Source organism: Camelina sativa, chromosome 10 (assembly GCF_000633955.1).
Source record: "Camelina sativa cultivar DH55 chromosome 10, Cs, whole genome shotgun sequence".
NCBI lineage: Eukaryota > Viridiplantae > Streptophyta > Magnoliopsida > Brassicales > Brassicaceae > Camelina > Camelina sativa.
In genome coordinates, this window is record NC_025694.1 from 8,125,651 (window position 1) to 8,151,639 (window position 25,989).

At 34.8% G+C, this 25,989-nt stretch overlaps 3 protein-coding genes, 3 long non-coding RNA genes and 1 other non-coding gene across 8 annotated transcripts in view; 3 read left to right on the forward strand and 4 right to left on the reverse strand.

The window, feature by feature from the left end:
• On the forward strand, positions 347–919 carry LOC104720151 (uncharacterized protein At4g02000-like). Its single transcript, XM_010438108.1, has one exon. The coding sequence runs from the start codon at positions 347–349 to the stop codon at positions 917–919; it is 573 nt and encodes a 190-aa protein (XP_010436410.1).
• Positions 14,266–14,869, forward strand: LOC104717893. Its single transcript, XR_756311.1, has 3 exons — positions 14,266–14,417; positions 14,520–14,637; positions 14,722–14,869. It is a non-coding gene; the product is annotated as an uncharacterized LOC104717893 (long non-coding RNA).
• Positions 15,984–18,782, reverse strand: LOC104717894 (UDP-glucose 4-epimerase 2-like). Its single transcript, XM_010435538.2, has 9 exons — positions 18,439–18,782; positions 17,887–17,936; positions 17,635–17,770; positions 17,406–17,507; positions 17,069–17,296; positions 16,853–16,931; positions 16,682–16,764; positions 16,468–16,559; positions 15,984–16,236 (listed from the first exon to the last, which is right to left on the reverse strand). The coding sequence occupies exons 1-9, from the start codon at positions 18,619–18,621 to the stop codon at positions 16,137–16,139; spliced, it is 1,053 nt and encodes a 350-aa protein (XP_010433840.1). The 5' UTR covers positions 18,622–18,782; the 3' UTR covers positions 15,984–16,136.
• On the reverse strand, positions 20,315–20,387 carry TRNAA-CGC. The gene has a single exon. It is a non-coding gene; the product is annotated as a tRNA-Ala (tRNA).
• Positions 20,610–23,590, reverse strand: LOC104717895. Its single transcript, XM_010435539.2, has 7 exons — positions 23,437–23,590; positions 22,977–23,046; positions 22,810–22,877; positions 22,606–22,692; positions 22,338–22,486; positions 21,294–21,348; positions 20,610–20,954 (listed from the first exon to the last, which is right to left on the reverse strand). Exons 2-7 carry the CDS (start codon positions 23,044–23,046, stop codon positions 20,787–20,789), a joined length of 597 nt encoding a protein of 198 aa, XP_010433841.1. The 5' UTR covers positions 23,437–23,590; the 3' UTR covers positions 20,610–20,786.
• LOC104717897 overlaps positions 25,441–25,989 on the reverse strand; it is a 1,513-nt gene continuing 964 nt past the window's right edge. The window contains exon 3 of the long non-coding RNA XR_756314.1: positions 25,441–25,470. This is a non-coding gene — a long non-coding RNA (uncharacterized LOC104717897). The remainder of the gene's footprint in view (positions 25,471–25,989) is intronic.
• Positions 25,451–25,969, forward strand: LOC104717896. Of its 2 annotated transcripts, XR_756313.1 has the most exons (3): positions 25,451–25,538; positions 25,613–25,680; positions 25,864–25,969. It is a non-coding gene; the product is annotated as an uncharacterized LOC104717896 (long non-coding RNA). The 2 variants fall into 2 exon arrangements; XR_756312.1 differs by lacking the exon at positions 25,864–25,969 and having other exon boundaries at positions 25,613–25,808.

Sequence of the window (25,989 nt, forward strand, 5' to 3'; positions counted from 1 at the left end):
AGGATAAGAGGAGCACATTTAGACCGGAAAAACTCTTTCCACCAAGCCGCAATTTCCTGTTTACATGCTTTAATGGCATTTTTCATCAAATCTTAAGAGAGATTAGGGTTTGTTCTTCGTTTGTTCAAGATATTAAGGGTTTGATTTTCGTTTTGGAGGAGAAATAGAAAGTTTGGACAGAAGATTCGTAAGGAGTTTGTGGTGGGAGTTTGAGTAGAGGGTAGAGAGTTGGAAAAGCTTTGTAGAATCGATGTCTTCGTCCATGGATAAGGCCCTTATGGCGATGTCGTTGGAGGAGGAAGAGGAACAGCCTTTTGTGATGCCGGATAAACCATAATTCATGTCTATGGAGAGAAATGCTATCAGTTTAATCGGTCAGACGCTAAATCCAGAGTGTCAACCCATGAAGAATATGATATCAGTGATGCCAAGGAAATGGCAGAAGCCGGGAAAAATGAGGGGTGTGGCGTTATCAAATGAAAAATTCCATTTTATCTTTAACTCGGAACATGACCTGGAGGAAGTTTTATCAAAAGGAGCACATACGTACAATGATTGGTCTCTGGCAGTGGATCGATGGTACGAAAATCCCCTAGCAAATTATTTGCAGGTTATACCACTATGGGTCCAGATTTGGAATATGCCGGTGAATTTCTATACTGTCAAGGCTATCACAGCGTTGGGAGAACTGATAGGTGAGGTGAAGGAAGTAGCTTTTGACCCAAAAAAGGTTCAGACACAAGAGTTCGTTAGGGTGAAAGTTCTGTTTGATGTGTCTAGACCTTTGCGTAGGTCTAAAGAAGTAACTTTGCCAAATGGAAGCTCAACAGTAGTAAGGTTTCAATATGAGAGAGTTCATAAACGCTGCTATGAATGCCAGAGGTTGACTCATGAAAGAGAGTCTTGCCCATTTTGGTAAAGAAGAATGAAGTGATGGCGGCTGCTAGAAAGGCTGGTAATCCTATCCCAAAAACACCAAAACCAGCTTTCCTAAAAGAGTCGGATCCTTTGTTCGAAGCGATCAGAGAGGATCAGGTGGGTTTGGATCCAGTAACGGGTCACCAAAGGATTGTAACTGAGGTACTAGAAGGAATGCGGCAATACCTTGTTGCAGATACTAAGGAGGATTGGCAAGTGAAAGTGGACAGAATCAGAAAATCAGTAAGAGAGGTTGAGCAAGACCCGATAGCAACAAAGACAATACTGAGATTGGAAGCCCTTCCAGTGGTGCATCCGGATGTTAATAAGGAGAAGGGAAGGGTTTTTGGTTTTGAAGCTCAAGAAGTAGAGGATATACCTAAGGAGAGGCAGGGTGGTGAATCGCTACTAAGGATGTCAGGGCTGGTGCAGAGTATGGACAGGACCTGGCTAGGAGAGTCACAGTCTAATCAAAGGTTAGAGTTAAGATCTTTTCTTGCTATGGCTCAACCTTTTCAGGATAGAGTAATGGGGTCTAGTCCTACCTTTTTTGAGGTTGGAACTTCCGGCTCTATCCCACAAAGGGCTAAGACTAGAAAGAGACTTCCACAAAGAGTCAGAAAGTTCAAACAAAAGGAAAAAGAAGGATCTGGAGCAGAAAAGGGGAGTCAGGGGGCTCAAAGTAGGGGAAGGAAAGATAAGAGAAAAGCAGATGACGAAGGTCAAAGCACTGCAAAATACATGAAGCTTGATCCTAAGAAGGTGATCCCACATGAGCGATCGCCCAATGCTTAATGAGCATCATTAGTTGGAATTGCCAAGGATTGGGACGGTCTCAAGACTTGGTGATTCCTAGGCTCAAGGAACTGCGTAAAAAGCATTTCCCGGAAGTCTTGTTTCTAATGGAGACTATGCAGTGTAGAGATAACTTATGTGATATTCAATGTTTGTTCGGGTATGATAGACTATCTACAGTGGAGCCAGTTGGTAAGAGTGGGGGTTTTGCGATAATGTGGAAAGTAGTGTACAGCTGAATTTTTTGTCGGAGGATAAGAATTTGATAGACGTTCAAGTGCAGTTTGGATCTTCAAATTTTTTATCTTTCTTGTGTTTATGGTGATCCGGATGAAAGTCTAAGAAGTAAAGTTTGGGAGAGATTAGCTTGTGTGGGGTGTGGGAGAAAGGATCGATGGTGCATGATAGGAGATTTCAATGCCATTCTGCATAATGGTGAAAAAATTGGGGGCCCAAGGAGAAGCAAAATTTTTTTCAAACCTTTTGCACAAATGCTGGAGCAGTCGGGTATGGTTGAACTCCCGAGTTCAGGGAACAGTTTCACGTGGGCAGGAAGAAGAGGGGATCATTGGATTCAGAGTAGGTTAGATAGAGCTTTTGGTAACAAGGAGTGGTCAGATGCATTCCCAGCCTCTAATCAAGGATTTTTGGAGATGAGAGGGTCTGATCACCGACCTATTCTGCTTAGTCTGATGTCTTCGCAGGACTCGTACAAAGGCCAGTTTCGCTTTGATAAGAGGTTTCTGCATAAAAATGGAGTTAAACAAGCTATCTCAAAGGCTTGGAAACCGGATAATGATAATGATGGCTTTGTGGTATCGCATAGACTAAGGGATTGCAGGAAGGCCTTGAGCTCTTGGAAAAAGAAGAATGTGCTGAATTCAAAAATTAAAATCCATCAATGTGAACAGGCTCTTGAAAAAGTGCAATCAGAGAGATGGCCATCCTTGAACAGAGTCCATATCCTGAAGAGAGAATTGTGTAAGGCTTACAAGGAGGAAGAAATATATTGGAGTCAAAGAAGCCGGAAAAGTTGGTTGAGGTCTGGTAACAAGAATTCGAAATATTTCCATGGTGTGGTTAAGGGGAATAGAGCTCGTAAGAGAATTGAGATTCTCATAGACTCCAGTGGTGTCTCGAAGAAATCAGAAGCGGCAAAGGGGGAAGTGGCGACAGAATATTTCAACAACCTTTTCAAGTCTTCTAATCCGTAGAGCTTTCATGCGTGGTTTTCGGATTTCCCGGGTGAGGTTACAGAGGAAATGAATGTTAGCTTGATGGAGAAGGTGACAGCTGAGGAGGTCAAAGCTGTTATTTTCTCCATAGATGCATCAAAGGCCCCTGAACCTGATGGAATGTCGGCTATGTTTTTCCAGCAATATTGGGATGTGGTGGAGAAACAAGTTACAAAGGAAGTCATGGGCTTTTTCGAATCAGGGGTGTTCCCATCATAATGGAATTATACACACCTGTGTTTACTCCCTAAGATATTGCACCCCAAGGAAATGAAGGATCTAAGACCGATAAGCTTATGTTCAGTTTTATATAAAGTGATTTCCAAGATAGTGGTATCAAGAATGCAGCCTATTCTGTCGTTATTGGTATCTGTGAATCAGTCAGCCTTCGTAGCAGAAAGATTGATATCAGATAACATTTTTGTGGCGCATGAAATTGTACATAGCCTTTTAGCTAATCAAGATATATCAGCTCAAGAACTAGCTATGAAAACGGACATGTCAAAGGCATATGATCGGGTTGAATGGAGTTATTTGAGAGCATTGTTGTTAGCTATGGGTTTTCACAGTGGGTGGGTTGAAAGGGTAATGCACTGTGTTTCTACTGTCACTTGCTCAGTCCTGATAAATTATCAGCCATTTGGAATGATAAAACCAGAGAGGGGGATGAGGCAGAGAGATCCATTATCTCCTTTTTTGTTTGTGTTGTGCACAGAAGGGTTATCACATCTGTTAAACAAAGGACAAGCCGAAGGAAAACTAAAAGGAATCAAGTTTTCGGAAGAGGGACCAGAGGTACATCATTTGCTATTAGCAGATGATAGCTTGTTCATGTGTAAAGCAACATTGGATCAGGTCTCTTTTCTCCAAGAAACGCTGACCAAGTATGGAAATGCCACAAGCCAAGTTATTAACCTAAACAAATCAACAATCACTTTTGGTACAAAGGTGGAATCTGATGTGAGACTCAGCATACAAAGAAAGACATGGATTTTCAAGGAAGGAGGAACGGGAGTGTATCTTGGCTTACCGAAATGCTTCAGTGGATCAAAGATTGAATTATTGGGATATCTAAAAGATAGGCTGAAGAGCAAACTGTCGGATTGGTTCACAAAATTCTCGTACCAAGGGGGCAAGGAGGTTCTGCTCAAATCAGTGGCTTTGTCTATGCCAGTTTTTGGGATGTCATGTTTCAAACTACCAAAGACTACATGCAGTAATTTGGCTAGTGTGATGGCGGATTTCTGGTGGAGCAGTGAAGAGCACGCAAGGAAAATACACTGGGTTAGTTGGGAAAAGATGTGTTTACCAAAGGCGCAGGGGGGTATGGGATTTAGAGATATTCAGACCTTTAATCAGGCTCTCCTAGCAAAACAAGCATGGAGAATCTTACAATCTCCACACTGCTTATTTGCTCAGCTCATGAAAAGCAGGTACTTCCCCTATACAAGGTTCCTTGATGCACCGTTAGGTACGAGACCTTCTTATGCTTGGAAAAGTATTTTATTTGGGAGGGAACTATTAGTGAAAGGATTAAGGAAGAATGTGGGAAATGGAATATCTTTTAGGGTGTGGATTGATGAGTGGATTGAAGATGAAGAGGGGTGGAGAGCACCGTGGGGAAGAAATAATTTCTTCAATCCGGATTTGCGAGTATCAGAATTGATAGATGGTAATCAAAGAGATTGTGACAGATAGAAGCTTAGGGAAAACTTTTTCCCTGCAGACATCCAAAGAATTTTGAAGATCAAACCAGTCACGGAGCAAGAGGACTATTACTCGTGGAAATACAATCAGAGTGGGGATTTCTCTGTGAAATCAGCATACTGGCTAGCATCCCAAACGCTCAATGATCAGGTGAGATTGGAAGCTGCACAGTTACCTTCCACCAATGAACTAAAAGAGAAAGTGTGGTTGATGAGAGATGTCAAACTTGTGGAGAGGAGGGGGAATCTGTGAATCATGTTTTATTCACATGTCCATTAGCGAGACAAACCTGGGCTCTAACAGGCATTCCTACTCCCGAGTATGGTCTCCATATGGGTCGGTGTTTTCTAATATTCAATACCTGCTCCTGAATATGAAGAATAAGGAGTGGTCGGAAGAACTAAGGCAGTCATTTCCATGGACTATGTGTAGGATTTAGAAAAACAGAAACCTTTTATCTTTTGAAGGCAAAGGTTTTACGCCTATGGAAACGACAGAGAAAATTAGGGAGGACTGGATGGAATGGAGGGAGGCTCAAATAGTGGAACCAACTGAAGAAGAGTTGGGGGAAACGGGGCGTACAAGGGTAGAGGTGCATGTAAGAAAGATGGGAGGACATAAGAAAAGAGGATGGAGAACACCGGCTTTAAATTGGGTCAAATGTAATGTCAGTGTGTCTTGGTCAAGAAGGAATAAGCTAGCAGGAGTAGCTTGGGTTCTGAGAAATCAGGACGGAAGGGTTACGTTACATAGCAGACGAGCTTTTGCTGGTGTGAAAGATAAAGAGGAAGCACAACTAAAAGGGTTAATGTGGGCTATTGAGGCCATGAGGAGTCATGGAGTGGAGAAAGTAACTTTTGCGTTGCAGGTTGAGGTATTGGTAAAGGTTATTTCCAAGCCAACGAGGTGGTCTTCATTTAGATATCAATCTACGGAGGTGAGGAGAGCCTTAAGTTGGTGTAAGGATTGGAATTTTATTTTGGAAAACTCGGTCTCAAACAGAGGAGCTGCTCTGATAGCATAAAGCGTAATTTAGGATGGCCGACTACAGTCGTATGTAGCTTTGGGACATCCAATGTAGCTTGATGGTTTGTTCAGAGAAGAAGAAGAACAGAGGGGCTGTTTGATTGTGAGTTTTTTGGGCCATGATAAGGGTCAATTTTTTTGTATAGGCCTGGAAAAAGGCTTAGAGTAGTAAGGGGTTAATAGATCGGTTAAATTTGTGAACTAATCACAAGATATGTATGGTTTATGGTACAATCTAATTCTATATAATACAACGTCAGTTGACAAAAATTGAAATGCTTTCAGATTTTGTACTGTATGTATACCTTACCACTTACAAGTTTTTTTTAAAAAAAAGAAACCATATTTACCATTCATGTAAAGAAGCCTAAAAAACACATGTCATTAATAAATGTTTGACCCTCTAAAATCAATGTGTTTTCACATTAATAAATAAAGTGATGACGATAAAATGCAGATGAAAGATGTAAAATCCAAGAGCCTCAAAAACATGTGATTCTTTGTAACGTTTGTAAGTCTTTTATTCTCTCACACATGATTTCATATACCGGATTATATACTTACTTTGTTTCATCATAAATGTCGTTTGAAATTTTTCATACATATTTAAAAACAGTTAAATTTAGCTAACTATGGCCATGAATGTTTAGGAAAATTTTAAAGGTTTTTAGATTATAGATTTTACTTTTCAAATTTTATTTTTGGTTTTAGATTTTGTAAACGATTTCATATACAACAAAAGCAACAAAGATATTTAACCATGTATCAATTGTATGTATTGAGGAAGGACCGTGGCAAATATTACTTTGTGTAAAATATTCGGTTATGTTAAATTTTTGACACCTTAATTAAAGTTGTTTCCCGTTCGAAGTACTAGTTAATTACTTATACAACTTACAATTCAATACTTACATTTATGTCCGATTAATTTGTTATAAAGAAAATTCGCGATTGAGGTCATAAAAATCCAAAGGTGATATGTATGTTGTAAGTTGTAAGTTGTAAGTTGTAAGTTGTAAGTTGTAAGTTGTAAGTTGTAAGTTGTAAGTGTAAGCACTGTTGTAAGCTAAAAAGTTAACAACATACGGCTAATATCGAACTGTCGTTAGTTGTAAGTAGGGGGAAAAAAATCAAAGATGATTAATTGTAAGTACTGTTGTAAGCTAAGCAAGTTAACTAAAAAATCACAATATATAAATCAGACTAGTAGTATATTGTTGTACTGGATGACGAACATAAAAGTCAGAGACATGCTGCAGATCTGATTTTATTATTATGTCAAATAATACCATTATTTTTGTTTAATGTTAATACTAGTAACATCATTTGAGACCATTCAATTGTTCTACCAAGGTTTGCACCTGGTTTCCCTAGTAATATCTGCATAGAGACATGGACCGCCTGCTTTAATAGACCACTTACATTTAAGGCATCGACCTTCTTCCTCGAAAGACGTCCATGCGATAAACTGTTTATGCTGATTATTCCAACCACAACTGCATGAGAACTCTGTTGTTTTAAGTCAGGATTCCCTAAATTCCCAATGGACTTGTTGTCCGGGCTGCAACACATGCTCTCCAAAATCGTCCTCATGGGATCTACAATGTATAGTTAGAACTATTCCTGGACCTATATCATTGGTGATTGTGACAACATTTTTACCAAAAGGATTGAATCCTTGACTAAAAGAACTGGCATAGCAAAACATTATAGCAAAAACAGCGAATATCTTTAATGGTGTTTTCATTGTGTTTTGTTCTTTTAGTTAGACGTTTAGTGTGGATTCAAATGGTTAGTTAAGGTTCTTATTTATAAGGTTAATATATTTATTCAAAATGTATTGTTTCCAATGGCAAATTCCAAATATTTCATGATTTGGAGGTAATTCAGATATCATACCAAAAAGATATTGACTAGAAATAAATGCTAAAAGAGAATAAAATATTAAATGAATGGTTCCAGACTTCCAGTTCCAGAAATAAATATGACGTCTTACGTAAAATGTTAAATTATCATATATATATATATGCAAATTTATTTTAGTATTTAGTTAAGGGTGGATTTTGACCAAAAATGGTTGAAAGTCACCTTTGACCTGAGAACATTTATTTCCCAAATCTTCTTCTCTTTCCTCTCTCGTGACAGAAATCCGAAACCCTAATCCCCTAATAGTCTATTTTACAAAAATTCTAATCCCTAATCCCCTAATAGTTAAGCCTTAAATCATAGTAGAAACACAAATAATATGTACTAGTTTGACCCAAAAATAATAATTAAGTCATAAGAACTAACTTTAAAGTCTAAAAATGGTGGACTTTCACAAATTTAAAAGAATTAATATACTCCATGTTTTTCTATTAAGATTAGGCATATAAATTGTGATGGCTAGATTCTGGCTGACGCAAAAATCGCATAACCTGACCCATCCAAAAAAAAAGTTTCGGGTTTATCTTTCAAAGAAAGGCGTACACTAGACAGTTTTATAGGATTATTCGGTTTTTGGTGATTTTCTTAAAACAAAATGAAATTTGTACCTACTTATTAGACAACCACAATTTTATATGTTGATTAAGTAAAATAAGATTTATAGATTTTCGGGTCAGGCTCTCGGTAGAAATCAGCAAAAATAAAAAAGAAAATGACGAACTGAATTTGTATTCAATATCTTAGTCGAAATGTTACAATGTGTTTATTTACAACCTATCGCGAGGTACTACTAACAAACCCTAATAGGAATCCCTGGACTTTCTCTAGTGATCTCACCTCGTTCGTCCGTGATCTCCTCAACTCACCCTGAAATCCTCTGTTCGCCCTTCAGTTGGCCCATAATGAAATCCTCGAAGTTATGGCTGAGCTATGGTAAAGTTATGGAAAAGTTATGGTAAAGTTATAGCTGCTTTATGCAGCAAATATATTAATTTATTATATACCTTCTCGAGAATACAAAAAGTGTTGTTGGGGAGATGCAAACAATAATTATGTTTATTGTAAAGAACCACACGCATAATAAATGAGATTTTAGCGACTTTTTATTTAAAAGGAATTCAAAATTTGAATTTGAATTTTTTATTTTTTTTTAATAAAAGTATTTCTCAAACAATTTACTGATATGACTGACTTATTGACATAAACGGCTGACTTATGAAATATTTGTAAATTAGAATTATTATAACTCAAAATTAAAATATAGAATGAAAAAATGAATATTACAATCATTATAAGCAATAAAAATTAATTTTTATAGACAAAGATTGATTTTTACACAGTCTGATCAAAATGTGTAAAACATTCAAAACATGACATTTAAGGGTTATGGTTAGGGTTTGAGGTGTAGAGTTCATATTTCCAACATTATGGGTTTTAACATAATAGTTTGGTTTTGGTTATATTGTGCTTGGTTTAAGGTGGTAATTTGGATATACTAATATCATAACCATTTGAAAATTTAAAAATTTTTGAAATTACTTTTCGGTTATTTCCGGTTATGGGTCGGTTAGATGAATATATAACCATAAATAATCCAAATGTTATCCAAATTAGATCGATTAACTTAATATAACCGATAGCAAGCCGAATATAACCGTAATTAACCAAAAATAATGAAAAAATAGTTTCTGGTTCGGTTAGGTTTGGTCGGTTATTTAGTCATTCTAATTTGAGGGTTTCGTGAGTTATGGTAAAGTTATGGCTGAGTTATCGTTTATGGTCTTTTCAATAATATGAAAACGTATTCTTCTTTCTTTCATGGGTCTTTCGTTCTGTCAGATTCCTAATAAGTATTAAAACGTCTCTCGATGTCACAAAAAGTGTTGTTAGGGAAGCGCGAAAAATCACTAATTCTATGCCTGCTCAAATCCACACACATAATAAATTCATAAAACAATATGAAAGTAAATGGATGATATATATGAATTTACGGTTGAGTTATAATATTTACGGGAAAACGAAAGATCATGTGACGGCTGAGTTATAGTGAGTTATGGATGAGTTATCACAAGAAACAATTTGAAAGTAAATGAATGATATATATGACTTGACGGCTGAGTTATAATATTTACAGGAAAACGAAAGGTCTCATCGATTTATGTTACGGCTGAGTTATAGTGTTTTATGGCTGAGTTATCACAAGAAACAATTTGAAAGTAAATGAATGATATATATGACTTGACGGCTGAGTTATAATATTTACAGGAAAACGAAAGGTCTCGTCGATTCATATGACGGCTGAGTTATAGTGATTTATAAATCCTTAATGGCTGATATATCGGAGTCGTCGAAAACATTAAATCGGGTTGAAAATTCATCGTCTTCTTCACCGTCAGAGGCTACTTCGACAGCTTCTTCTTCTTCTTGGTTTTCTTTGTCAACGATCTTACCATAATCAAAACAAGTGCCTTCAAATCCCCCACCGTACACTTCGTATGCAGATTCTATTTTCGAGTCACTGCTTGGCTGAATCATACTTCCTCTAGCTCCAATAGTTTCTGTAGACTCTTTCGCCGAAAACTCTACACAGAGACGTAGCTGATCGTGTGTTGTGCCTCCATCTATCTGCACAAATATCATCGTGTTAAATACATATCTTTGTGTCTTTACCCAATTACCGGAAACAACTAGAACTAGAACTGGATCCATGAAAGAAAATGAAGAACAAGGTGAAGAAGAAGTAGAAGAACAAGGTGAAGAACAATGTGAAGAAGAAGTAGAAAGAACAAGTTGAAGAAGAAAAGTGAAGAAGAAGTATAAGAACAAGGTGAAGAAGAAGGTAAATAGTTCACTTATTTACCAGTTGAAGAACAAGAGTCGAACGACGTTTCGTATTTCCGGAGAAAAAAAAAATGACATGGAATGTTGACATGGATGTTGCGTCCGACGTGGCAAGTCAGCCATCAAACAATTAATAACTCAGCCTATATAAAACTCAGCCACAATATGAAAAATATTACAGTAATTAAAAAGCAAAAAAATTGCTGCCAAATTCAGCCGCTTCATCAACTGAAAATATGTAACTCAGCCGTATCGTTTAATAAGTCAGCCGTAACTGGATAACATTCTAGTAATTGATTTTTTGCTACTAAGTCAACCGTCAAATGGTTGAGTTGTATGATAAGTCAGCCTATCACGACTGAGTTGTACGATAAGTCAGCCTATCACGGTTGAGTTGTACGATAACTCAACCGTAACATTTGCTCATAAGTCAGCCGTTTTTCATACTCAACCAGTCGGAAAATGGTAATTCAGCCGTGTCGTAGTGATAACTCAGCCAAAATTTTGACAACTCAACCATCGGGTGAAAACTCAGCCGTAAGGACGGCTGAGTTAGAGCATATCTCAACCAGATTTTAATAAGTCAGCCAGAACCCTTGGTTGAGTTATGCTATAAATCAGCCGTCCGTTCTTACTCAAAAGTTTTTTTCCATAACTCAGCGGCAACATACATATAACTCAGCCGCAACATTCCTCTATAACGCGTTACGGCTGAGTTATGGTTACACGTCAGCGATTTCTGACGTGACAATGACATTTTTATAATAACGTCTTTCCGGTAACATAAAATAAAGATACGCTGAATATTTTGAAAATACCCGAAATATTCTAGTAATAAAATCTTTTTTGTGCATTCTCGTAATATTACATAATTTGGATAACATTTCACTAAATCACCCTAAATGTATTAGTATTACGTATGAACATTTAATGATATTGACAGCTATATTGAAACTTATTTCCTCTTTTAGCTATACGCATGCAAACATATGTGTGCATTTTTAGAATAAAAGCAGACGTACACATGTTTTGTTTTCACATATGCAACTTATGTAATTCTATTCAAACAGTCGTTCTCTATTAGGGTTTTTTATTTTATGAAAAACATTAACGGCGACAATTCTCTCTTCAGAAGAAGAAGAATATTCTCTGAGAGATTTGGGAACAAACAGAACTAAAACAAAAACCGTAGTACAGATCCAAATTGCCTTCTTTGTGGCTCTCTTCCAGAAAGTCGTGACCATCTCTGTTCTTTTGATTGCCAATTTCCCTGGTCCATATCTGGTCCTATGTTGCAGCAAGTTGCAATCTCCATCCGCTTTGTTCTTGGGAAGACACCCTAAACCACCTTCAAACCCTAACTGGTCCTAAGGAGAGGAAACGACTCATCGCGCATCTACACTTCAGCAGCTTTATTTGGCGGTACTTGATCTCATCTCTCACTAATCGACTCCGTTAATCACTTTTACATGTTTCCTCCGGAAACGATACTATCTCATAATCTCATAATCTCATTCTCATAGTCAAAAGTCATCTTCTCGTTCAATCGTTTGATCTATTATTATTGCTCTTGTTTTTTTTACTGGGCTGGGCCCTCTTTTATTTATGGCCTTAATGGCAAACAAACAGTAAAGCGGTAAAGCCAAGCTGGCTGTTGTATTTTCTTTTTCTTTTTATGTTTTAAATAGAAAACCCTTTTTCAAAAAAAAAACAAAAAGTCAAAACCGTAGTCCATGATTTATCAATTTACTTGCCCTGAAAATTTGGGGGCCAAAGCAACAAAAAAATGTTTTGGGGTTATTATAAAATCTAGATATTTGAGACTTTTTCGTAAAGCTAAATATTTTTGGGGGCCTATTTGAAAATATTTTTTTTGTTGTAAAGTTTTCAAAAACCTTTGGGGCCCTACTTTTTACAATTTAATGGTTTTTCTTGTTTTTGTGTTTTTGGTTTATACAGGGGTCACCGGGTTTCCCTATGGACGTCTACGAGGTTCGGCTCGCATTGGTGATTATAGGTACCCATGCATTTACAGATTTACTTCTTTTTATATATACGAAAACTCTTTTATAAAAAATTAATTTTCGAACGTTGAATTTTTTTTCAGGGAACATTATTGCTGGCTGTATCTTTTTGGCACCCACGTAAGTATTTTTTTTTTTTGGTTCTAATAAAAGACCACCACGTAACCTTCGTGATAAGACTTTGAAATTGCTCTTTCGTTTCATAGTTTTAATAGGAAATTTATATACTAGTGAAAAATTAGATTTTGATATTTCATTTTATAAACTCCTAAGTATAACTAGAGTATTCTAAAAATGAAGTGGTCTTTTGTTAAGATAATAATATAAAAGTGACCTGGTAATGAGTTTTAAAAGTCTTATCATGAAGGTAAATACAAAATTTAAGGCTTGAGCCAATATGTAAAGATGACTGTCAAAAACAAAGAGAAGTTACGGTTGACTTTCTCTATCAAAAATCTTATTTTGATGCCAAAGTAAGTATAGAATTTGGCTAGCTGGAAAAATAACCCCTAGAATTTGGGCTAATTAGGCTTAGACCCAATGTGTAAAGAGCAATTTAAAAGGTTTTATAAGGAAAAGTGGGCTTTAGTGAAAAGTTTTAAAAAGTGAAATGTTTTTATTTCTTTCTGTTAATACTTAATAATAATGTAAGTTTTGGTTTTTGTGAATAGTAGTAATAAAAATATAGTTTTGAGGTGGTAGCTGGTAAAGGCATCTTGCTCCCTCCTTTGGCACAACGGTTCAATTCCCTGTCTTAAATATTCAAATAGACATTATTGTGAAGCTATCGTAAATATAACTATAACATGAGTTTGAGGCCAACGTATATCTATATCTGACTATATATTGTATAAATCAAAGTTTAAAGAACCCACCATTTGAGGGGGAAGTAAGTAACATCGTAGTAACTAGTAAATATAAGAAAAGATTTTTGACATTTTTCATATAAATTAATAAAATATATTAAAAAAATTCTTATACCATTAAAAGTTAAATTGATTTTTGATATCTTTTTTGGAATAGAGATTAAATTAGAAAATTTATGCCAAACTATACATTGAAAATCTAAAACGACATTTATTTTGAAATATACAAATAATCCTAAAATGACACTAGTTGTGAAGAAAATGAAGTATTATAATTATATAAAATGCATACATTATTCCAGCAAAATATTGAAATCATCAAAACTCTAAATCTAATATCAATTAAAAAACTTATTCAAGAGTTAAGAAATTGTATTATACATTATCTTATTTTTGAGCAAAGTTTTAAATAAGAAAATATGTAATTATATTAATATCTTACTAATTTGGTTTATGAATTTTATTAATAGGCCGACGGTTATACACATAGTTAGGAACCAATCCGTGGAGGAGAGAACATCCATACTATACATAGCTATCTTTGGGAGATGTATGGTATGTGTTGTTTATGGATTACCCGTAGTGCATTCTTTTGGCACTCCTACCCTCGTTACTAATGCAATAGGAGTGACCATTATGGCGATGTATCTACTTGTACATATAAGGTATTGCAATCAGCCTAGACACGGATGACTGATCATTGCAATTCTGATAGCTGAAGTCGTGCTTGTGGTTGCATTTGCAACCTTCATCTTTACGCTAGTAGATTCTAGAGAAGTTCAGCGGTTGGTGATTGGTGATGTTTGTTGCGTATACAACATCATTATGTATGTCGCTCCCATATTTGTTATGGTAAGTGAAGTTCTAAGTTTAATATATATATATATATATATATATATTATATATATCTCAAAAACAATTGTTTTTACATTAGTAAGGTAAATGATGATAAAATGCAGCTGAGGGTTCTGAAGACCAAGAGCGTCGAGCACATGTCTTTCTTGGTAGCGTTTGCGATGTTCGCATACGCTATAGTTTGGAGCGTCATCTCGTTTCTATCCCTGGATCCTATTATGTTTGTAAGTTTTTTTAATTCCAATATGTGATTTACATATATATCGGATTCTGAAAAAGGAAAACATGAGTCGATTGAAACTTTGATATTTTTTTTTGTTTTGCAGATTTCCTTTGGGATATGCACATTACTTGGACTAGTCCAAGTAGTCGTGTACGCTGTGTATTACCCATGGACACAGATGATTATTGCGGCGAGACAGAGACTATGTGTTTGATCATATGGTGAGTTTATAGAATATTGTAAATCGTATTATATAATACATATACACTTTCTTCAACCGATTATGACAATATGAAAATCGACAGGTGATCGATCTTCCGTAGGAAAAGAATCCGGTTATTCCTACCAGCTTTATTCTGCTCAGCCCATCTGTTGATTATCTCAGACTATATTATTATTTTTTTCTAGATTTATTGTTATTTTAAACCTTGAAAGCATCGAGTTGTTTTAACTGTGAACCACTATAGTTATCATTCAAATATAATTTCAACTTATAAACTTTCTTGCGTACCTTAATTTAGAACAATATCAATATAAGTGTGCTCGATCCATTATAGAAAAGCTAAAAAGTTGAAGCTATAATTATACAGTTATGCTTTTTGTTTCTTATATTTGCATAAGTATTACTTAGATTTTGTCAACTTGTTTTTTTCTCCTTTTATTTAAGTATTTTCAATAACTATATATATTATGTATCACTAGATTTGTAGTACAAAAAAAAAGTTTATTCTTAAATGCACAAAAAGAAAAAATAGATTTTCTTAAATAGTATAAAAGGGAATCCAAACAACAAGTTTTATGAAGAATTTTTTATTCTAATTTTGTGAGGAGAATAAAAATTAGAGCCATCTTTCTCAGGCTTAACGCATACTAGATCTAAGGCATATCTCTCATTTTTTATAATTTTCACATAAATTAAGAAAAAATATTAAAAATTTTGTTATATCCTTAAAATTTAAATTGATCTTGATACTCTTTTATGGATTTGAGGTTAAACTAGAAAATTTATACCAACTTATATATACCAAATCTAAAATGATACTTATTTTGAAACATACAAATAATTTTAGAATTCTATTTGTGAAACGTATTGAGTATTATAGTTAGATTAAATGCATACATTATCTCACAAAAATATTTTAATTATCAAAATTCAAAACTCAAAATCTAATATCAACTTAAAAACATATTCACTAGTTTATAAATTGTATTATAATCTTATTTATTTTATATAGGAAAATATACAATTATATAAGTTTCTTACTATTTGGTTTATGAATTTTATTAATGGACCCACGGTTATAAACATAATTAAGAACAAATCTGTGGGAGGGAAGACATCCATACTATACCTAGATAGCTGTACGATCGGCAGGTCGCGTTTATGAAGTTGTGTTTATTGCGTTTTTTTTATAACTTTTTCTACCTCTTTTAGTCTTTTGACTGATTACAAGATAAAATCTATATTACTACTAACATTTTAATTATTCTTAATTGAAATTTTGTAATTTTTAGTCTGCGTTATTTAGTGTATATATAATGTAACAATGTTTCAACGGTTGCAAAGTTTAATAAAATATCAAGAGCTTCTATTATAAATTAATGGTAAACGAATCTTTCCCACTTTCTTCTAAAGTTTAGGTACTTGTCAGCCTCTCCTTTTCATGTGTTTATAAGAATAACTAAGAAAAAAATGCAACATGAAAAGAAAAAAGGAGAATTATGAGGAGGAGCCATTGGAGGAGGAATTGTAGCCGTAAGGGTTATTGCTTGCCCAATTCCATAGATCCCTACACATCTCCTCTATCCCATACTTGGCCCTGCATTCATTCATACCATACCAAACAAACAAACTGCGTAAATACAAAATCATTATACTATAATGCTGTGACTGTTTCTAATTTTCAACCCATCTCTATGGTAAAAATTTTAACTGAGAGATTGATGCAATAATTTTAATGATGGTCATTCCTATTATTTACATGCTAAATTGTCATTTCTTCTACGTTCTAACTCTTCTATATTATGTTGACAAAATGAAATGAGCTTACTTCCAATTGAGTTCACGTTCTGCCTTTTCCGTTGAGGCGTAAACAACTTCAGCGTCTCCAGGACGACGTCCAGCCATCACCAACGGGATTTTCTAATACGAAACAATCAAAAAAGTTGAAATCAATGATCGAAAACTAGGGTAATAAAGGCCAAAGAACAGCTCATTTGATTAGTGAAATGTGGTAATAAACAAACAAACCAATCAATGTTTACCTTTCCCGATGCCTTTTCAAAGGCAGCGACCATTTCTAAAACAGATGTTCCATTACCCGTTCCAAGATTGTATACCTCACAACCTGACCATTTCCAAGAATTAAGCTTAGTTCCAATGACAAATCATGATGAGAGGAGAAACAGAACTAGAGTTTTAAAGATAATCCTTACTGATTTTGAGATCATCTAGCTTACGCAGAGCGGCTATATGTCCGTCAGCTAAGTCCATGACATGAATGTAATCTCTAACCTGAAAGACAGATGGATAAAAATATGTGTGAGATAAAATCATAATTCTCCACATTCAAACACAATACATGAGATTGTAATGTTGATTTGTCAAATGGTTTCTTGTCTATGGAAAAACATCATAAGATATATACATACCCCTGTACCGTCCTTAGTATTGTAGTCGGTTCCAAACACAGTGAGGTGAGGTCTCCGGCCAACTGCAACTTGTTGAACATAAGGCATGAGATTGTTGGGAACTCCAAGAGGATCTTCACCAATGTAACCACTAGGATGTGCACCAACAGGGTTGAAGTATCTAAGCAATATGATCTTCCATTCAGGGTCAGAACCATGTACATCCCGGCAAATTTCTTCGATAAAAAGCTTACATAGCAAACAAGCAAAGACTATCTCAGTCAGATTCATTTCCTGATTACTACTATAGTCATTACTATATGGGTAATGGTAAAATACACAGGCTAAAAATTACTACCTTTGTACGGCCATATGGGTTAGTGGCAGAAATAGGAGACTCCTCAGTGCAAGGAACCTCTTTAGGCCAGCCATAGACAGTAGCAGATGACGAAAACACAAGCTGGAAAAAACAGAGTAGTAAAAGCCAATCATGAGATCAAACAAGACAAAAAAACTCAAAAAAGGGGGAATGCATTGCATGTGGTGGCAGGCAATAAGCAAAAAACAGAGAGGAAGAAAGAATATACGTTTTTGCAGCCGTATTGAGACATAACCTCCAAAAGAGTAATAGTGCCAACAAGATTGTTATTATAATAGAGCAAAGGCTTCTCCACACTCTCACCTACTGCTTTAAGTCCAGCAAAGTGTATCACTGCATCAAACCTATACCAACAATCATAATTCCCACGTTTCCATCAAACTTCTATTCTCCCCAATTATTACAACAGTCTAATCATTTTATTAGTCATCAAAAGGAAAAGTTTTTTTCTTTTATTTACTTTGTTTCTGAGAAAATCTTCTCAAGCGCAGACCTGTCTCTGAGATCCACCTGCAGGTAGACAAAAACCGAATGTTAAAAAAAAAAAACTAAAATTGACCCAAAAGATTCTGATTTTCAGCAAATGTTAAAATTATGATTCACCTTCCCCAGAGAACATATCCCAAATTCCAGACAGATCAACCATGTCAAATTATATTATAAATATTAGTAAGCACTTAAGGATAATAGTATTTTAAATTATCCATTTCACATGGCAGCATCAATTCAATACTTTATTCTGGAATTATATAAGTGTACACACACAAAGTAAATTAGCCCACATGCTGTACAGAAATAAAAATTAACAAGAACCCTGGAACCAAACACCATCATCATCATTGCTACGCCTTAAAAAAAACAAAAATCGTGTTCGTCGTTGAATCAAAAACTTCATATAACATAAACCGGTAATTCCAATTCCGGTATATAACCAAACCGGTGAAACATAATTCGATAACCACGCGTTTCCTAAACCAAAAATTATCATTTGGGGGAAGAAGGAAAACAGAACCTGGTCAAAGGAGAGGCGGTTTCCGTTTTCGCCGGCGAGTTTTTTGACGCGCTGGAGAGAAGCAGAGGAGGAATTGTCGTAATTGTCAACAACGACGGCGGAGTAACCACCGTCGAGAAGTTGTAGCACCGTATGACTTCCGATATAGCCAGCGCCGCCGGTTACCAAAATGTTCTTCGCCATCGTTAACGGAACAAAATGAATATACTCGCAGAAGTTAGATAATTCAGAACTTTAGGAAGAGCGTTTTGGGATCGAACGAAGAAAATAAGAAAACAAAGGGGTTTTAATTTATAGGAGAGAAGCGGTTTCTGGGTTTGACTGTAATATACTAATTCACTTTCTGATTTCTACGTTTCTTCTAGAGAGAAAGAGAGAGGAGGAAGAAGAAATTTTTTCTTACGTGGCATGATTTGGTTTGGGGGCGAATATTACCGGATTTTTATGAATTGTCTTTTTTACCCTTTGACGTTTTTATTTTTTGGAAATGTGTATTTATTAATAGGATATAGTTGCACTTTTTTTTTTTTTTTTTAATATTTATTGGTTTCATTTAAGAACTTAACAAACGAATAAGTGGAACATATTTTCCCACAAAGCTCGGGGGTCACGAGATTTGAGAATATTTTGACTGTGCTATATAGCATTCGAGGATTGTGTTTGTGTACGTTTCCTTCGAACCATACAATCTTTTTTAAAAAAATATATTTTGAAACAATTCTAGGAAATATAATATATTATGTAAGGGAGATAATATATTGATATAAGATTGGTGGTGGCGTTTATATCAAATTTCTCCAAGGACTTTCCGTGACTTCTTGAGTCGGCCATGAAAAGTATGATATCTTTCTTTATTTTGGATCACCTTTTGTTTCCTTTTTTTTTTTTTCAGTTTTATAGTTTCCTTACACTTCTCGTGAAAATATTCTACGAATTCAATAGAGACAGAGCTAAATTATAATTTTAACTGGCTTTAGGGCTGAATGGTTAAAGCGCCAAGCAACGAACAAGTTTTTTGCTTTGTGTGGTTCACTTCTGCAGCTCCTCTTGTGAACTTAAGTGACGTACTAAACTTAAGAGTTAGAGTAAGGCTAAAAAGTCAAAACACGAGGACTACCACTTTGCGAGTTAAAAAAGCTTCAATGTTAATTCATCGAATACAGCGGTTTACGTCCATTTTTTTTTTATTAATCTGAAGTAAAGCATAGATTTAATAACGTGGAATCACAGGAAAAAAGAACTACCATTTATATAGATACTAGATGATTGCCAAATTTCTTTAATGTTTTATTATGTTTGAAGTAGTCCCCACACTCAAACAACATATGCATAAATTTATGTCGGTACTATGAAAACGATTAGAAACATGAGGTTAAAGAGTTATCAAAATTGATTAGGTCACACTAAACACACAAAAGAGTCAGTTTGGAGTCTTTGGGCCATTATATGATCCCTTGATGATAAAATCAGTTAATGGAGTTAGGTCGAAAGTCTTTAGCCGCTTCTCGATGGTACTTGCTACTTAGGGCCCGGGACCAGACTTTAAATGTGTGATTAACAGTTTAAATTTGACACAATCAAATCATAAGAGATATTATTTGGTTCAGTTTTTGGAATAGGCCATATTTACTTCCCTTTATTTTACTCTCTTTTTTTGTCGTCTAAATAGGCATACATACTTTAATAATAATTTATTGTTTTCCTTTAGTAAACAAATTACATCTTCGAAAGAAAGAAAAGTGGAAACTAGTCCAGTCATATGGCAAAAGGAACGAGACTACGAGAGAAAAAGCTCCCAATTTCTTTCGCCTGAATCAACTGACTAACTGAGGCATATAAATACTAAGTAACGGAAATGCAGAATTCCCAAAAAAAATGGAAGTGCGGGGAATCGAACCCCGTGCCTCTCGCATGCGAAGCGAGCGCTCTACCATATGAGCTACACCCCCAACTTGATGATTAGCACGTTACGAATTAATTAGAACACAAGTTGTAAGGTGAGAAGTTTCTCCCTGCAACACTAACTCACGTCGGGTAGAAGAACATTGATGTGCGTCACACAGAAATGCACACGCGAATGAAACTGGGAAGGGAACCTTCAATTCAAGTTTTTACGAGGAGAAGTACTCACTCACGTAGGGGGTAAAACATGTGATTAACAGAAATGCAAGTAAGGAATGAAAACCCAAGATTTCACTTCTTATTTTCTTATATGGAATTGTCAGATCCTAACAAGTCATAGATTCACAAAAGAATTACATTGCTTACTGCATAACAGGAATCTAAAGCTCTAAAACCCAAAAGCCACAATCTAAACTGGAACGATCCATAAAATCTTTGTGGTTTTCTCAGAGGGAAAATCGTCCGACTCTAGCCCATGGTGGCAACCTTGGAAGTTGAACTGTAGCGCCATACTTGTTAATCATCTTTCTCTGCTCTTTCATGCTTGCAAAGCGAGAGTCCAGTGTCTTCCTCTTCCATTCTCTGTTTTCTACTTTCTGATCTACCTCATAGCTCTGCAGATAAGAAAATTATTGTTATTAGCCCTCCAAACATTCAGTACAATGCTCTTGGATATACGAGTCACAATAATCATGCTCATTATTCACAGTTTTACACACCATGCATATTTATCAGATCAAGCTCCTATCACATTCAATCAATCCATAAACCTTTAACATACTCCCTACCATCGACAGGCAGATATAGCTACGGATGCAGAAGGCTATAATATGCACATATTCGGGTCCCTCGCATAAACATATGAACAACAAGAATAATGTTCTGAGGAAGAGACTGTAAGAATCTACTAAGCTAGTCTAATGCAATCTAACAGATAATCATGAATAAGTTACCTTTCCGTTGACTCTAGGCTGTACAGATCTATTTTGAACTGGTGGAGCAATACGCCTGCACAAAATTCAAAAAGGAATGGCTAAGGAACCGAAAAGACATACAGAGACAACCTTTAAGAACATCAGAAACTTGAAGTGAAGACGGTAACTGGCACCAACAGATGAAATGATCTGTTATCGAGTTGTTAACAATAAAAGCTGGATCTCTTCATACATAGAAGGATCAATGATCTAAGGCGAAATCCAACTATCCACGTAACAAAAAGATGGCAAATAGCCATTTTATTATAAGCATGCAACACTTCACTTCCCAGTCCTAGAGGCGCCCAGACACTGACAAAACTCCAAACCCGCAGTAACTACACAGAAAAACTGCAGCTCTTTTCCAGGTCAACCCACCAAGAAATGACCTTTGTCCCGTCAAAGCAACTTATAAAAGACTATGAGAAGAGAGCTCAAGAGACGACCCGATGTGCAACCAAGTAACAGCTAGTATATACTGATGAAGATCCGGAAGTCTGACTTCATATTTTTCCCAGTAACAGGTTTCTACCAATACAGTGTCACAGCCTCAGAAAGCTAGGCTATAATCTTCAGGATGCAGCAAGAAGATCAAACATAACACCTAGGCAGCTGATATGAATGCAAAGGAGTTTCATGAATCCAATGAGGTTATATCAAAGGCCAAGCACGGTAGCATATTGCTAGACTTGTTGATCTGACAGTAAAAACACCAACTTCAAGCAAAAGCAAACTTTATGCTCGACCTAACCACACCCTAACCACCCAAGGTCATATCAAAGGCCAACCAACTCTTGAGACAAACACCGTAGCTCAAATCCCCAATCCAAAATGGTGAACTGACTCCCCCAAGAACCATCATAAACTCAACTAAATAAATCTCTATAATTATGCAGTCATTAAACTGACGACCATCTAGTGACCAGATGCTTAGATAGAAGCCTCTTGGATCAGAAACAATCGAAGATACTATAAGGACTCCAGAATAAGACACAGGTCAGGGAATTATCCAGCATTCAAGACCTTGACTGATTTGCACTAATCATCCTTCCACCATGAGAAGCTCTATCACGGACATCGAGTGGAGTAGCAGCAGCGGCTTTACGAGCCAGGTTTGTTGTTGAAGGACACTGATTTCCTTTGAAATTGGACCTTCTCTTGGCAACAGCACCCTGAAAAATATGAGATAATATTCAGAAGGAAAATCCCAAAAAATGGAAAACCAATATCCGAATGATAGACAAAGAAACCAGGACAACAGATCAACAGAGGAGAAGGCTAAAAAGTTCACCTGTCTAACGGAAGAAAGTGACTTCACATATTTCGACACCTTAGATGTATCATTTCTCGCAGCACCATTGAAGTTTTGGGTTTTCTTCTGCACAGCAAAAAAAACGAAATTATATACCAACGACCAGTCATATGACATTACAGTCTCATAAAAACAAGAGGCATGTATAATCCAAGAGACCACCTATATGAAGAGTATTATTACCTTTTCCCTCCTTGATTTCTTCCCCCTATTCACATTGTTTTTTCTCTTTGACAACTTGATGATATCATCTAAGACAAGATAATAAAGACATCTTAATAAGCAATCAAACAACACGAGGGAAACATAATAGAAGCTATGGGGAGATTGTATCATAAACATAACAATACCTAAAGCCATGGCGACTTTCTTCTCAGTAAGGGCAATGGCCTCCGAGATAAGTGGAACTTGAGTCTCCATCTGCACAAAACAAAGCAAATTCTTAAAACGAAAAACACCAAAACATTTATACAACATGTAAGAAATTGTACACTTTTCTTTAAAAAAAACATTTGCACAAATCATACAAAACGCCGTATACACAAAAAGGCTATCACAAGAGAATGAAAAAAAATCGAAGACCTAGGAAGAAACGAGTCCAGGGAACCCTAATCTACAATAAATCCGCAAAGAACACAGCTAACGAGTCATAATAAATCAGGATAAGACTACATTCAACGAATCCATGAGAAGCTAGCGATAAACCCAAATTTACACAATTCAATTGATCAAGACGAAGAATCAAAAACTAAAATATCGGAACTCGTCAAGAAAAATAGAGGGAAAATCCCAGAGAAGAGGAAGCTTTACCGATTATTATGAAGTAAAAATCTACAAAGAGATGAGAGAAACGAAGAAGATGATCGGAGAGCGAGGTCGAAGCTATCTGAGAGTCTTTCTGAACAAAGAACAAAACGAACGAGTCAACTCGTCCCCACAAAGCCACTTCTTATACGAGTTTTTTTTCCTATTATAATCGAGTCGGCGGATATCAACCAGAAACTAAAACAAATTGGCTTGTGTTTAATCGGATTTTCAAGTCCATATTACATTATACAGTATCTATATTATTATCTTTTGAAGTTTTGGTTATTTAATTTATTTTATTTACAATATTAACTCCTAAAAAAAATTTAAAACTAATATTATTATAAATTTTGTTTCCTAAATATTTTACATTTCATTCTAACTAAATAAATAACAATAATCAATATGTAAATGGAAACTATTATATATTTAATTACACATTCTGTTGCATTTTAAAGATATTATATATTTGAATCATTCGTAAACAAAGAAAACAATAATTTGATTCTCATTTGTTTTTAAAACCTATGAGATTTGATTATTAACGTAAGAAAAATTTCGATTAACATTTAATTAAATATTATAATTAACATATATAAACTTAAATAAAATTTTTAATTATTACGAATATGTAAAACTAAAAAATTTAAAATACTATATGATGTGATTATATAGTAGATGATTTATAAAAATAATATGTTGAAATTAATAAAATATTATTATATTTGTGTTAATACAGGTTAAATCCTCATTTAAATTATTTATCAACACTACTAATATTAAACTATTTGACATAAAATCAAATTAATTTAACTAAGATTGTGTAAAATTATTAAATCATCAGGAAAAATGTGACTTAATCACAGCATATAAATTACTTATTATATATTTAGATCTTTTATTTTTTGTTATAATAACTAAAAATCAAAATAGAATCTCAAACACTAAACAAAACAAAATAAATATACCAAACAAATAGTCATAAAGTGTACTGCGGATTAAAAAAATAATATAAATATTTATCCGCACAACAACCAGGAAATTTAATTATTTCTCTATTTACAAAATATTTAATAATTAATAAATAGATACAATATAAATATAAATTATAATAAAATTTATCTGTCCGCAGTACATTGCGGATTAAAATCTAGTGTGTAAGCATAGATTGCTAACGTGACATAATGTCATCCCTATATTAGTAAAAGAGAAGTACAACTTCTCATTTGGACGAAAATACCCCCGACGCTAACAACCAGAAAACAATGCATAAAGGTTAAATATGACATTATAAGTTATTGGGTCGGGTAATTTAAAAACACTCGGACACCTATCCAAAAACTAAATATGGGTTATTCGGTTATATATTTATTCGATTAAATCAAAAATATTAAATGAAAATTACATAGATAAAATCTATTCCAAAATTTTCATGGTTGATCGAATATTTATGGTGCCTATAATCTAGGAAATTAACAAAATTAACTACGAATCCTAAATTTTTGGGTATATTACTATTAACTAATAATTCTGAGATTTTGCATATATTCAAATCATAAATATGGGATACTAATTCCCGAAGTGATTTTACTATTCCATATACATTGGATACTAATTTCCGAACTTTTAAGTTTTAACTAGCCCTATATTTTTGGAAACTTATTTAGAAAACTATAAAGCATATTCCAATTTAGATTCTAAATTAATTGCATATAAAATATTAATTCCATAATAACCACAAATTGAAAAGAAAAAAAAAAGATATTCTCAAATTTTAAAATCTAGCGTGTCAAAAACCTATTCTCAAATCTTCTATCCACCTAACCCCAAGAGACTTATGATCTCTATAAATAAGTTTTTCAATACGAAAAATTAGCACATCAACACTGATTTTTTTTTTTTTTTTATTTGTGTTCAAAGACTGATCTTATCTTTTAACACGATAAGAGAGCATTTCAAGAAATCAATGGCCCTTCATTTTCTTATATCAGAGAGTAACAACCTTACTCAGTCGCATGGTGCATCCAAGTTAAAATCCTGCATAAATGAATAATTTAATGTTAGATCTGTCCAGTCAAAATAAGAAAGATGGAACTAATAAGAAAGTAAGTTTTCATGCGTATAAAACTTAAATCTAATTTTTTTTATTAACTAACTTGATCTGTTTTCTGTCTCACAGAGCAAAGGTAACTCATTCACTTTCAAGCTCCACCTCATCCTATGAGCTTTGTTGGAAAGACTCCAATGGTATGTGTTAGAAGTTAGAACGTGTACCGTTACACTTATATACTAAATATTTTACAGTTCTCATTCTAATTTATTCTCCTAGGTTCCACTAATACTAATATTTCAGAAAACTCAGAAACTACTATAGATATTCTATCTATACTTCATTTTAGCGTAAAAAAAAGAAGGTATTGTTCTTTTCAGGACAATCTAAGCATTCTTTCACAAGCAAGAAGTAACGGCATAAAATAATTACACAAATCCTTTGATACACTTCACATAACAAGGTAACAAAATTATTTGAACAAAAAAAAAAAAAAAAAAAAAAAA